A 14,715-nucleotide genomic window follows, 5' to 3' on the forward strand; every position below is an offset into this window, starting at 1 on the left:
CATTTTTTTTTCACACCCCAATATTATTTCATTCAGTGAAAACAGATTTGTTCTATTAAATTCTCTAGAGACACTCTGTGGAACTCCAGTGAGTAAGAGCTAAAAACTAATTTACCTGAAGTGCTAGCATGCCTTCAGCATAAAAGACAGTAAGTAAACAACTGAAAAGTCCCTTTTCTCTGTTTATATCTTCTAGACTCTTACCTTACATGGAAAATTACACTCATTGACCATGACCAAGGAACTTCCAACCAAGCATTACAGAAATCATTAACTGTTTTATCAAATATGCTAAATGAGTAATTCAATTCATAATTACTTGGACAAATACCACATAAGCACAAGATTACGGAGGAAATAAATGATGCAATAAAGTCAGGTTCTATAAAATCATGGTGATATTCCTTCATGGCTATACATAATGTTTTTATCATTAAGAAATGAAATACTACTGGTAGAGAAATCATGCTGTATTGAAGCACTTGAGCCTTCTGCCAAAGAGAAACCAAAAATGAATCTTGGGTGGATTAGTAACACTTTAATTTTTTAGGACTTAATATAAGCATGTTCATTCCTTCTTGTATTTGCTGTACAGAAGTATCCATTCAGATTATTCAGTGTCATGTTCTCACTTATCACCACCATTATACACAACAGTGAACTGCAACAACAAAAAAATACCACACTTTTCTAGAATTCTAGCCCTGACCCTGACAAAAAACTTCTATCCAACACTTTCAGTCAATGAAGAGAGATCCACTCAAATCCTATTAGTCCAATAAACCCTATTTTTTGTTCAGGTATTAAAATAAAATATAAGGTAACATTCCAGTGTTGCATAACCTCAGAGGGAAGAGTTTATTAAATCATGATCTGTGTATAGACTGGAAAATAAAAACAAGTGGGGGGGGTTGTCACTATTAAACACACATATATTTACAAAATACATGCATTTTGTACTCTGTGGACGTATCACAGGATGTAGCCTGAGATGGAGTCCATTGACTGAGAATCCTTACAAAAATATCATTAAAGTTGGTTTTAACCAACTCTGTGGAGAACAGAAGTCTTAAGCACAAGAGACTCTTGAAGACATACATTGCTCCAATGCAGCTGAAAGCCCACGCACTCGACAAGCAATGTTATGAGATGTACAGACACACACTTCCTCAGCCAGTCCTGGGAAACAAGGCATTTGTAGCTTCATGACATCCGATTTCTCAACCCAGCTGCCCAGGGAATTTTTTGCCATCTCCAGTTTTACATCGGTGAAAGAAATTAATGTCATCAGCATCTTTACAGTATGTTCACTTCTGTAAGCCACAAGACTCAGAGAAACTTGCCTTCATGCTCAGCATGCCATCCTTTGGCAGAATCTGCAGAAAGCAACAGCCACTCAACACACTTATTTCCTTTACACCACTGGACCACAGATGTGTCACCTGTGGAAGGTTCCTATAGCCCTTAAGCTTAATTTTCAGTGGGGCACGAATGGCTCAGTGGTAATTCTAGAGGCGTTAAACAGGATACGCCGTTCCAAAATGGTAGCTGGATGCCCCACTATCACTGTGACTGTTCAGCTATTTAACACCTTATAAACACATCTATGCTTAGCAACCGAGGTTTTTTATATTTGATACTTTTAACAAGCTACAGTTAGAGCCCAGCAAAGATAATGGAGAATCAGCATTAGCTTCTTTGAAGGAAGGCAAAAGAGAGCAAGATATATTCTTGTACATTTGTTATGCATATATTTGTGAGTTATACAACTTTAGTTTTGCAAAGCAATTTTCTAACTTTCACTGACAAACAAATCTGATCTGAAAAATCTTACATCAGCAGGGTTGGTTTGCAGATGTTATTTGCACCATTTATTTATCAAAAATAACTAGAAAATGTTTTTAAAACATCATTCCAGACTGTACAAATAGGAATGTGACATAGGCTGTCTGTTTTACTTATACTATTTTACTGCTTCATATTCTGAGCAAACAGAGAGGCTATTTTCCCCAGGGGTTCAGGAGGGCATACTATTTCATTTCTTCAGAAAATTGTTTCTCTGGATTTCAATCTTTTTCGCTAGATATGACAAAATATAATATCAAGAACACTTATGTTTTTTATCAGCTCTATTTTCAAAGCATAAATAATAGATCAGTATACATTTAAGTCAGGTGACCAAGTCTTATTTCAGAAATCAAATAAGCATTTTGCAGTTTTTAAATGATGCTGTACATTTTCACTACAGTATCATTATGCCTTTAAAATGCTTTCAAAAGACCAATTTATAAGCATGGAGCAATTTTGGAGATATTTCACTAGCGTTAATAATACCTCACTCAGGTGGCATTCAATTTTCTGAATCCTTGGGTTAATGAGGCAAATAAATCAAAATTAAATTGACCTTGGAAAAAAAAAAATCAAACAAAATTGCATCTATCACACTATACATCTTGAGACTCCTTCAGTAGTATTCACAATGGCTGACAATATTCCAGCTCTCAGAATCATTACACTTACTCATAACACAATCAGAAATCTTAAAATCAAATACATCAGACTTCGTGACTGGATGAATGTAACACCTTATTACAGTATAACAGGAGTACTCACAAATAAGTTGCACACAGTCTTAGTCGAGTACTTTCCGTTAAGTATCCCTAAATTTCAACTGCCCACCATTTGTTCAATAATTCAAACTCCTTCCACAAGGATTTCTCCCTTGCAAACCACTAAGTTTTAAGATACGCCTTAAAAAGAAAATACATTCTGCAACCAGGCTATCATTCACCACCTTTTTTTTAAAAAGCCTCAGCAACACACAGACATCACCAAATAGCTGAAATAAACAAAAACTCTTAGCATTTTTTAAAGATACTTCTAGTCATATTGCTGTAGAAGGAACAGTGAAAAAATTACCTTCACTCCCTTCTACAAAATATGAAAGGAAATATTTTCCAGATATTATAAAAGAGATTCTACTGTTGGGGAATACCAGTGTTGACAGTTCTTTTAAAATGATGGTTGATACAATACAGAGAATAATGGTTGTACAATGCAGAGGAGAACTAAAAATGCTAAGTTGTTACCAAATGTAATAAATTCAGTATAAGCAAATAAAAAAAAAAAAGCAACAAACACTGACATGCAACGACACAGCAGCTGCCGTTATTTTTGCTGTTGTTACTTGCAGCCCAGCTCTTGTCTACCCATGGAGTCACCTACTGGCATAAGGGCAGCCTTTCGCCGTAAGGAACTGACTGCAAACACAGAGCCCAGTTGAAAAACAAACTTCCACAGTGAGCTGTTGTAACCACCTTCACCCACTGTCAGCAGCTGAGACTTAACATTTCCGTATACATGCCATTTACATTTTTTAATAGAAAACATCACACAAAAATAGGCTGGGTACTTTTTCCAGACTAAGTACTATTAACATTTGCTATTTAACAAAACAATGCAAAAACGCTTGAGGACTTTATTTGGAAGTAGTTAAGGGCCCAAGTGCTCTTACAGAGCACAGGTTGAAAGCCACAAGGAGCCACACAGGAGTATGTTTGCACAATTTCCTGAGGTAGTGCCTTCCTTGTAGCTTTACAAAACAGTCTGCATAGCCAAGAGCTTGATTAGGAGTCATTTACATAATGATCTGATGTATTTATCTTGCGTTTCCTCCGAGAGAACAAACACCACCACAAATAGTCAAGAATTTTCTAACTGTTGCTAGAATAGTGAGAAAATCTGCTAGAAGTGCCCTTCCATTTTGACAAATCTTTCATTACAGAAATTTTTAGGCTTATTATGAGCCTACAACTCGTGTGTACATACAGCAAATGAGTCCACAGCCAGGATTTCAAGAAAGCTGCTCTAGAGAAACCACTCACTCCTCTCTTCACGGCAGATTTCGGAGAGATGGGCTCCATTCAGTCCCCAAACCACATCAGCAGCTTGGGTCATCTGTCTCCTGCACAAGGGCCCCCATACAGCCAGACATTACCGGGGCCGAGGGGTTCAGACTGAGTGCTTAAAGAAATGCACTTCAAAAGGTGTTTTCACCTCATTATAAAACAAAATAAGCATTTTCCCAGATCCTGAATTAAGCTCAGTGCTTAACTCCAGCACACCGACACTGCCCAGTGCCCAGCTGCTGAGGAAGCAGATATTTTAGAAGAACAAGTTCTACTCCAAGTTATTCCCCCGAGGTTTGGTCATGACAGACAGCATTGACAGAAAGTCACCATTCAGTGGTTACTCAATTGCTTGCTCAGAATGACACAGTAATTTTATTCTGATTTTTAGTCCACAGAACAGAAGCCACAGCTGATATCAGTCCTCTCGAGGCTTTATGCTCTTTGGCAAGGAGTATGGATTTGTGTTTTTATAGTGCCTACCAGTTAGTGGTTGTGCACTAGCATTAGTCAAATAATTTATAACAGGTGAGGAAGAAGGCTTGGAAACTAAACCAAACCAAAAACAGCCTTTTGAATCAATACATGGTGCAGGTCTGAGACTCTCATATGTTCTGAAAGGCACTTGAAAGCATGTAAACTTGCATCATTATCATGCATGTAACCAACTCTTTCGAGTATTATCATGCGAACAAGAAACAGCGACACATCAACTGCTTTCAGGATTAGGCTTCAGCTACAAATCAGGATATGAAACTTCGACTACAGAACACAACAAAAAAGGGTTAAAGAAACTCTCCCAGAAGAAGATATCATAAAAGAAGCCAGTGGCACAAGACTTCATTTTACTACTGAACCAATATTAATTTAAAAGCCAACATTCATTTGAAAACATTCACCTGTAAATCAAAAAGTCCCCAAACATTAATTTCTGCATTTACGCTATTTGCAAAACATATTTAACTTAGCGATATCCTTTTTTTTTTTCTGAAATAATTGCTTACAAGACGAGAACTAAAACACAATCTCAAGTGTAGTAAAGGTAATTGCTGCACTTACTGCTCGTGTCATGTTGATGTATTACTACGTATCAAAGGTCACAGTTCTGTACTCATACATTATCAAATTTGAAAGAGCAATATTCAATTCCGACCAACCTTTAAACTGCCCAGAATGTGTGTGAAAATGGATGTCGGGCTAACTTGGGTTTTAAAAAAAAATGAATTCATGTTTCGGAAGCTGAGGGGTCAATCAAGCCAGACTGACAGGGTTAGGTGTCACTTCTGTGCATCTAATACTCTCTTAGATTATCAATGAGGTGCAGGACACTGATCACAAGCTAAAGCAGCTGTACTAATGAAAATGAAACAGTCTGAAAAAATTAGGTAATACAGGCCTGTGACACAGGGCAGTACCTTGTGGACAATAATGCAGGCATAAGGACATAAATCACCATTTAGATACAATAAAACCTGTAATACCCACCCCGAGACACGTGTCTATGGGATCGCAGGCCAAAATGAGCATCCTCACAACTCCACAGTCCCCTCTGAAGTTACTACACAATTTTTATACCAATTCAAGGCAGGTTTTCCATGCCTCTACTTCAGTGCACACACAAAATTTCACAGTCGTATGCCAGCCTGACCTTTGAGGGTGGGTAGCTGGGCGTTCGTGCCATGAGCCAGGAGTTCTCACAATTGATTGCAGCACAGATAAATGGGTCTTATCAGAACCTACTCAACCTTGAACAGCTTTCTTTTCCTACACATGCCAGTCCAACTGCAGGGCGGGGGCTGCACTGAAGAAGGTGAGGAACCCTCATCCTTTTTCTGGTAACACATGAGATCCCTTAAAAACAATATCTATGAAATCCAGCTTGACTGAGTACAGCCAGCACAGAATGAATTACTGAACAGAATGAACACCTTAAAACTGTAAAACAAAGAGCAGCCTGACTCTTATCTCAGCCATCATCATAATCCAGATCAGATGAATATTCAGTAGCTTTCTCAGAATCCAGATTTTCCTTAAGAAGTCACATACATAGCAAAGGCAGCAGATATTCAAACGTCAAGCTATACTCTTAAAAATTTGGTAAAATAGTAAACTTCAAAAAGTGAGCACAAGTTTAAATATTTTCTCAATTACAAGCAGAAAAACTAGGACAGACATTTCAACAAGTCTAGTAGACCCTAGGAATTCAAACTAATTAATGTCTTCGCCTTTGATTTTAATGGAGGCAACATAACTACCAGTCAAGACCACAGCTAGGATTAAATCATACTTCTTATTAAAGATAATGTAATATTTATAGTACATAAATATATATACCCTTTACTAATGTAAAAAGGTTATCACAACAATAAGAACTTAAACCATAAATATACAGGATCTCCTGTTTAAATAAAGCTTGACAAAAAAAATACAAGTCCAACCATTCCTTAACAAATACCAACTTCCACATTTCTTCTAAAACATCATTTAAAACAGTTTTCTCAAAATGAATTTCCTTGGTGCTTCTGGAAAGCTTTTTTCTTTGTGTGCTGAACAAGTAAAAAATAAGTTCTGTCAACTGTGTAGAACTCCTTGAAGTGATGCAACGAATTAAGAGGACAGACCATTTCAGGAGAGCTGGAAGGTCTTTGTTGCTTGAGTTTTCTATAAATCCAGCATCTCTATTTTCATTTAGGCAGCAAAATGGAGAGAGAAAGAGAGAAAGAATTATTATTTCAATATAAGTTACAAATTTAGAGATGAATTTGAATTTACAAATTGAACACCCAAATTGGTGGATCTCCAGTATCTATAACCCCTGTTTTCTCCTATATCTGATTTTTCCATGATTTTGCTGCGTGGATCTCTCTGGCAGTTGAAATCTCCCTTCTGCAAATTATTTTTGTCACACAGTAAAAGGAGAATACGTGATTTCACAGTGGCAAAGGCTTATGAAGCCCTCCTGAAAGCATTAGTAATTGTTACCAGCAGTACGCCACCAGGTAGGTATAGAGGCAGTCCTGAAGTTAGTTTGTTCCCACAGTGACTACAGTGAGAAATAAGTAGCATTAATGAGAATAAGACAAGACCCTCCCTTCTATGCAAAAATTAAGTCATGATTAAATTGATTTTACGCAACCTTGGAAGGGTTATATTATGATTCAGTGCTTTAGATTTTGCACTGTTGCCAAATTAGATAATCTACCAAGAATCTTACAAGCATTTGCTTTAATCCCAAAACCCCATGGTTTGGGAGCAAATTATTGTATAATCAATACATTTCATTTTAAAACCCTTCGCTCTATCCTGTCTCTCATACACCCCTCTAGGTCTTACTCTTGCAGAGACAAGATTGAATGTGACCTGACAGGACCCCAGAGAGGTTCACAAACCAAAAGCAGTGGTGGGGAGAAGTCAGATTCCTTGAGACTTATGATCTTAAGGGACAACCTTTTTTTCTTTTCTTTAAATCATATAATCATTGAATGGTTTACGTTGGAAGGACCTTAAAGATCATCCAGTTCCAACCCCCCTGCCATGGGCAGGGACACCTCCCACTACACTATGCTGCTCAAGGCCCCATCCAGCCTGGCCTTCAACACTTCCAAGGAGGGGGCATCCATGACTTCCCTGGACAACCTGTGCCAGTGCCTCACCACCCTCATCGTGAAGAATTTCTTCCAAATGTCTAATTCTAAATCTTCCTCCCTCTAATTTATAGCCACTACCCCTCATCCTGTCACTGCAAGCCCTTGTAAAAAGTCCCTCCCCAGCTTTCTTGTAGCCCCCTTCAGGTACTGGAAGGCCACTATAAGGTCTCCCCAGAGCCTTCTCTTCTCCAGGCTGAGCAACCCCAGCTCTCTCAGCCTGTCCTCACAGCAGAGGTGCTCCAGCCCTCACCTAGGTAGCCCTCCTCTGCACCCATTCCTACAGTTTCATATCCTTCTTATGTTGAGGAATCCAGAACTGGAGAGCAGCAGCTTCTATTGATAAACACTGTCATAACTTATTCTATTTGTTGTGTAAGCAAATTCCGGTAGAGACCAAGTGCTAAGCAATTCCCACCTACTCAGGGCACTATCCTTTTCCTACAAGGAGTCAGAATTCAGAGCATGAAGTACTCCTAATTACAAACTAACAGATACAATTTCATGTATGCCATGCTTTGTCCTCTGACAGAAGCCGTGATGTGTTACTGCACACCAAGACCTAGAAACCAATCAGTTCCATGGAAATATTAGCATGGGAAGAGCTGGTTGCAATTCCTTACCTTGGCCACCCTCCACAAACTTGAGACCTGTGGATTCTGCCTAAAGATTACAGGCTGGAAGAGAAGAGCACTGCCACAGATAAGTAAGTAACAGTTTCACAAACGCTTCCCTTCCAGCGAACCAAAATTTCTGGATTACTGCCAAAAAACTCTTCCACAAACTATCACAAAGATCTGTCATTTAACAGATTCTTAAATAAACAGGAAAGGCACACACCATTAGAAAAAAATCTACTGTTCACTAAACAATCTCCTATTGCTTCTCAATCTCAAGCTGCCTTTTAAACCCAATGCCTCCTGCAAGGTTAACTGTCCAAATCACTAGCAACTTTCAAACCTCCAGTCTGAGCTTATTAATGGAAAACTTGCTTTCTTCCCAGTGTTTCTGCACTTGATGTATTCGTAGACTTTTTTTAATTATTTTATTAGAGAAGCGTCTTCTGTACAGTCTCTTATGCATTACAAACATGAAACTTCAGAGGCTCACTACACCAGGTATCTGTACAGGTTTGTAGCTTCTTTATCTCTTGATCAAGACCCTGTTCTGTGACAAAACCACTCTCCCTTCCCACCTCTCTGTCACTCTTTCTTCACCCTGTCATTCTTTTCTTTAAATCCTTCCATTGGCTTCTACTCATGCATCCACGTGAGGTTCAACCTTTTTGTTCCTGACTTCAAGACAAACATATGTGCCCCTAGTTACCTGCTTTTGATAATTTATGGACTGGTCTAGAGGCTAAGTCAGCTTCCACATCATCTTGGTTTGTCTTTCTTTGTGAGCTTCTGCTTTTTCTGAATGTAGGTTGAACAGCTTTCTTGAAAAAAAAACAATCTTCATATCAAGATTACACTAAAAGATCTATTTCTGTCGATACATCCAAAGGTAATCATGTTCTCCTTTAGAATAAGTACCAGAGTTTGAAGTAGCATTCCCTTATTTCCCTGCTCTGCAGACTTCTTAGGAAAACTTAAATTTGACCAACTGACTCATTTCAATTTATTTTGAACTAGAACATTCATTTGTCTTTCATGGCAGGTTTTACATAGCCCAGACAATTCCTCCCTAATATATAAACTATGTTTGGATAAAAGCAGATCTCTGCAATTACTCACAATGTTTCAAAAGCAATAAAAACATGGCACCAAGAAGCTTGCCAAGTATTACTTTACTACCCCACTCAATTTTGGTTTTCATCCAGGACACAGGAAGAAAGAGGACATTTCTCAGGAACATTTCTCAGAAGTGAGATTTTCACAGGACCAGGATTTTAAGTAGTTTTGAAAAAAATAAGACTCAAGTGCATACTAGGAAGTCAGAAGACAATGAAACATGCAACTACAGTATTTATTATATTTCCCCCTCCTATTTTCTTTCACCTGCTTATCTTTGGACAGTGAGTCCAGTCTGCAATTGGATTAAGCATAACTGGCAACTGTTGTACCTTTTGCTCTACATACTCCTATTTCCAAGCTTTTGGGGTTGCAAAGATATGATCAAGTGCTGTTCACTTGATCTGTGTTTTTGGATTTCAATCCAATTCCTGTTGGATGGGTGTCTTTTACTACCTCCACACCTGCAGCAGACAGAAGCCAAGAAGCAACTGCTGCAGAAACAGAATCCTCTTCTCACATTCGTATCAGGACTGGTGTACATATTCATGTGTTGCTGCTGCCAAGTATACTTACTCTAAATAGAGGAAAGCCCAGAGTCTATTACTATCAGGTATATCTCCCTAAGCCTGAATTCATTTACATATTAATTAAGCATTTAACCTCATTTACTATAGCTGCTTTAAAATTCTGCAAAATGAAGAAGTTAGACATAGATCTTTCTGTACCAAAATACCAAGACATTTTCAACATCTTTTTCAAACCTTCTGAAGCAGTTAATGGAAACAACTGCTGGGACACTATGTATGAAAGCCTTTCAGGAAAATTGCCATGTGCTTATTCTCACTTATTCTTCTTCTCCTCAAAAATTCCAGATAGTCTCAGGTCTCAAAGCTAAGTTTTAACAAGTATTTGTTTTCACATCAGGTTAACAGCATCTCTACTTGATCCTTCAGTGACATATTAAACAGAAAGTATCAGTCATTCCTGTGGCAAGTTGCTAATGTCACATTTAAGAATGTTAGGAGAATAACGCTTCCCCATTCCCATACCAGGAACTGAGTCTCCTTTTTCAAAAAAAAAAAAAAAAACAACCCACACCTTCCAAGCTAGTTAAAAAAATTAATATATAGCTCCAATATCAACAGATTATTTTCTCAGTCAATTCAATAGATATTACATGCACTGCAGTTCAGTGTTCCTTGTCATGGGAAGGACACAAAATTACCCTACAAAAAGCCTGACACCTAAGATACAAATTTTTGTAAGGACATAATACATGGACCTAGAATAACCTTCACTTCTGAAACAATGTTAATTCATGAATTCATATTCTATAGGAGGAATCATAATATCACATTTTACTTAGTTTTAGTACTTATACTGCATGTACACCAACAGCTCACTGTGCTGCATTAATGAAATATTCTGTGATGGGGGTTTTTTTAATCAAAAAAAAAATTAAAAAAAAATCAGCTTTAAACATATATATATTGGTAAGGTACAAGGAGCAAAGTCAAAATTAACACCTGAAAGTCTTACAAAATAATGAGTAAGCTTCTTCCCCTTTCAGGCAAACTTATTTCTATTTTAAAGAAGTTCTGGAATATAAAATACACTCTCTTAAAGAAATGCATTCCCCTACCCCCTGGAATCCTGTACTTTTCTCATACCCTAAAACATGTTCGGAAAAGGGACTGTTGTCTTTGTATTCCCAAATCAGACAGACAGGCACAAGACGGTTACCTGTTTTTACTAACTGTTGTTTACATAAATATAGCCAAACACCTACAAGTAAACTTTTAATCACCTGCCTATACTCTGTCTATCGAGACAATTAATTGAAATATGAATTGCAATTCAGTTAGTGAATCACAAAAAAAAAATTCCCCATTTATCTAAATACAGAACTAACTTGATTTTGATGTAAGAGTTCAGCTTTCAAACTAACCCTAAAGAATCAGAAAATAAAGCACATATTTTGAAAAGAAAATGAATCAATCATTGCTGTTCACGTAATAATTATGTCTCATATAGAGACTTGGATATTAAGGTCACATTTAGAAGTATGTTCTGTTGTAGAGGGCTTTTGCTGCCTTTATGCTGTAAAACCAGTTCCATTTGAGACCAAGACAATGGATAAATGAATGTTTTTGAAGTTTCTCCTTCCCTCCATATAGTGAGGTACATAGAGAACATCACACAATAAAACTTTTATCACAACTACTGCTAAATCAATGAAGCCACACATCGTAATCATCTATTTCTTAAAAAAACTGATTGATTTAGGTACCTCACTTCCAGTCACCAGAAAATTTTAGTCTAGGTCCCCAACTATATTTTCTGCTAAATATAGCAAGTGTTCTTAATCCAGCAGCAAATATTCACTGTAATTTTAACAATAAACAGCATCAATAGACTTCAGGCACAGTTAGGGAAGTTTTTTGGCAAAGGCACACACACTTCCAATATTGATCAGAGTTCTATTTCTATTCTACGAAAGTCACCTTAGCTACATACAGATGAGCTCCTTATACAGCGTCATATTCCTTCTGAACTTCTACAAACTAAGCATGGAGTAGCTACATAGAGCAGAACTGAAATGCTCTTCATTTTTAGGAAAAACAAAGCAAGTATTGCTGCTAGATGTCTTTATTTTTTCTTTAACAAAACACACAAAGGCACAAAATTCACTTATATCTTATCATTATTGTACAGGTATAAATAGTGCTTCGTATTCAAGTACAACCAAGTGCAGAAACTCTCTACTTTATGTAAACACAAAACAGTTCTGTATGTATGTGCCTATGGGTCTTCTGCAACGCAAATACCAAAGGAGATGCCATTTATCCAAGTGCCGTTTAACTGAATTCTGTCAAAAAGTTAGACAATGAATAACATTAACAACACTGTAATGACACTTGCTGTATGCTCAAGTCAAATGTTGGATGACACTTTAGCTTGTAAACATCTGTGTATTTAAGATGTACTCAATTTATTTTAACAAGGCAACATTACAAAGTATCTTAAGTTCACTAGAACAAACTTGCTAGGTCAGTTGCTGCCAGTAATTGTTCTTTATGTGTGACAGCTAAAGTGATGTCAAATTATAGGTCACCTTTAGCAAAGCTCAAAACTAAGTTTTTAAATATACAAAATTAACAATAGCTACAACTGTTAGACTTCAATCAACTATACATTCTGTGAGTTAACTTAAAGACACATAATTAACTTACAATACCCACTTTTACATATAGCTTTGACATACTGTGGCAGTTGAGGCAGTTTAAGCTCAAGCGAGATTTTTAAGTTGTACCATTAAAAAAAGCTCACCTGAATAGTAACAACAGGCATGAACAAAGCTAAAAACTAGCTACAGAAGGCACTTGAAGTACGTTATTCTGTTTTCTTTAAAGAGTCTTCACTTTGTTCAGCTGAAATACACTCTGAAACAGAGTCTTCTGTTGTTGAAACATTTTCTGTTTCTTCTTTTTCAACTTCTTCAGCTAGGTTATCATTTAGCAGCTCAGGACTTGGGGCTTTATCATCCATCTCATTTGTCTCAATGACATGCGTCCTTTCTTCTTCAGATTCTGTGAAGAGAAAAATTATAAAATAACCATTTCCAGAAATGAAGAGGTAGTAAATGAAACATTTAGCAATCGTACACAGATTTTCACTAGTCACTGCACAAAGTTCTCATCTATTTTATTCTTCTAACAAGACAGTCATGGGTAAAACCTGTAAAATTTAAGAAACAAGAAAATATCATGGAAAAGAGTTCAGAACCTACTATGCAAATATTACGCATTGTTTGCACATATTCACTCTGAACAATCTTTCTAAGCTTGTTCACTAATGTGCGAGACTGTCAGAAATTAGACATGATGGCAATTCAGCTTCTTTCTGCTTTGTAATGAAGTTTTACCAACTGCATAGCTTCTTCTGCAGGATTTCAATCTGTACACAGAATCTAAACATTCTATTTCGTGGAAATAACTTTAAACATAAGGAGCCAAATAAACAGGAAAAAAAAAAAAAAAAAAACCAAAAACCACAACACAGAATAATCTAGATCTCAACATCTCTAAAGAGCTAATGAAATATACTGTGTATTCGCAGTCTTTCCACAGAAAGCAGAGGAAGGATACATATGAGTATTTTTACTCTTAATCTGCAATGGGAGTTTCTTTGACAAACATACTTTGAAGATCAAAAATATTTACCATAAGTACTGCCTCTAAAGTAGTAAATTCTAGCTCCACAACAGGATTTCAGTAACATATGAGAAATAAGATACAGTCACATTTTTAAGCAAGCACGAGCACTGAAAAACTGAACTTTAAATGATACAAAAATACTGTAGAATGATACTATTGATGGGGGTTTATTTATTGACTAGTCAATACTAGACAGTATTAAGGCACACTGTGAAGGAAAACAGTTTGCAAGTCTGGTGCAAAGTTACAGCTCAAAAATGTTAACTTTTGATAAATATGAAATTACAGACATTTGATAAACAGGCTGGGTGTCTGAAAGTAATCAGACTGCTTCAGTTTGATATTCACAGAATTCACAAGCAGGGCTCAAAGTTTTAGAACCACTGCTCTGGCTTCAAGGGTCACAACTGACAGGAGTTGCTGCTGCATACCCTGGTCCAACCGACCTACTAGAACTGCCGCTTGCCACTAAGAACTTGAGATCTCTCTTCCCACACACAGCAGCATGTTCAATACCTCTCTCATCCAGCTATTTCAAGGCTTCACTTCAGACTGCTCAGTGCAGCACAGGTTCACTTCTTCCTCTGACTTAATCTTTCAACTTAAAAAGTTTGCAGCCAACTTACCTCCTGATTCAGCTTCCTTCCCTGCTTTCTCAATCATACGCTGCTCAACACCTGCCCTGGCTCCTTGTCCCAAAATTTCGCTGGAGCCATCTGTCAGATGCTCAACCCTTCTATTTCTGCCCAAGCAAATTAACATCATAACCATTTCCAGACTATTCCACTCTTCCTGCTCTTAAGTTTCCTTCTTGATCCCACTCCAGCCTGTGTTCAATCTTTATCTCCCAACTGTCAGTTTTCTTTCTGTCTCATCTTTGCACTTTTTCTTCAGCCTGAAATTCTATGAATAAGTTTGTGCCTTTTCTTGCTACAATCACTCCACACTTGAGTTACATTCCTTCTTCATTGCTACTGCTCGGGCTCAAGTCAAAGAAAGCACAAGATGTGAGGAAGAGACAACCCTACGTCCTCCTAACTAATCTGTAGCATAGCCCAAACACTACTTGTTTACAGAGGTTCTGTCCTGCAGTCCTCAACAAAACAATGCTTAGCACTCTGCAGAGCAAAGAGACTACTCATTCAGTCTGATCAGAAGGATGCCTATCATATACATGTTTGAAGACAGTCCCAGATACAGCCACTAGTAG

At 37.4% G+C, this 14,715-nt stretch overlaps 1 protein-coding gene across 4 annotated transcripts in view; it reads right to left on the reverse strand.

The window, feature by feature from the left end:
* Positions 1 to 324: 324 nt before the first annotated feature.
* Positions 325 to 14,715, reverse strand: part of LNPK (lunapark, ER junction formation factor) — a 54,474-nt gene continuing 40,083 nt past the window's right edge. For 3 of the 4 annotated variants that reach the window (XM_054069713.1, XM_054069711.1, XM_054069712.1), the window contains exon 13: positions 11,904 to 12,878. In XM_054069713.1, coding sequence (XP_053925688.1) covers positions 12,682 to 12,878 — 197 coding nt within the window. In that variant the 3' untranslated portion in view covers positions 11,904 to 12,681. Of the gene's footprint in view, positions 6,587 to 11,903; positions 12,879 to 14,715 lie in introns of those variants that run through there. The other variant, XR_008450356.1, reaches the window with a different exon arrangement.

The sequence above is a fragment of the Cuculus canorus genome, chromosome 6 (genome assembly GCF_017976375.1).
Source record: "Cuculus canorus isolate bCucCan1 chromosome 6, bCucCan1.pri, whole genome shotgun sequence".
NCBI classification, from domain to species: domain Eukaryota; kingdom Metazoa; phylum Chordata; class Aves; order Cuculiformes; family Cuculidae; genus Cuculus; species Cuculus canorus.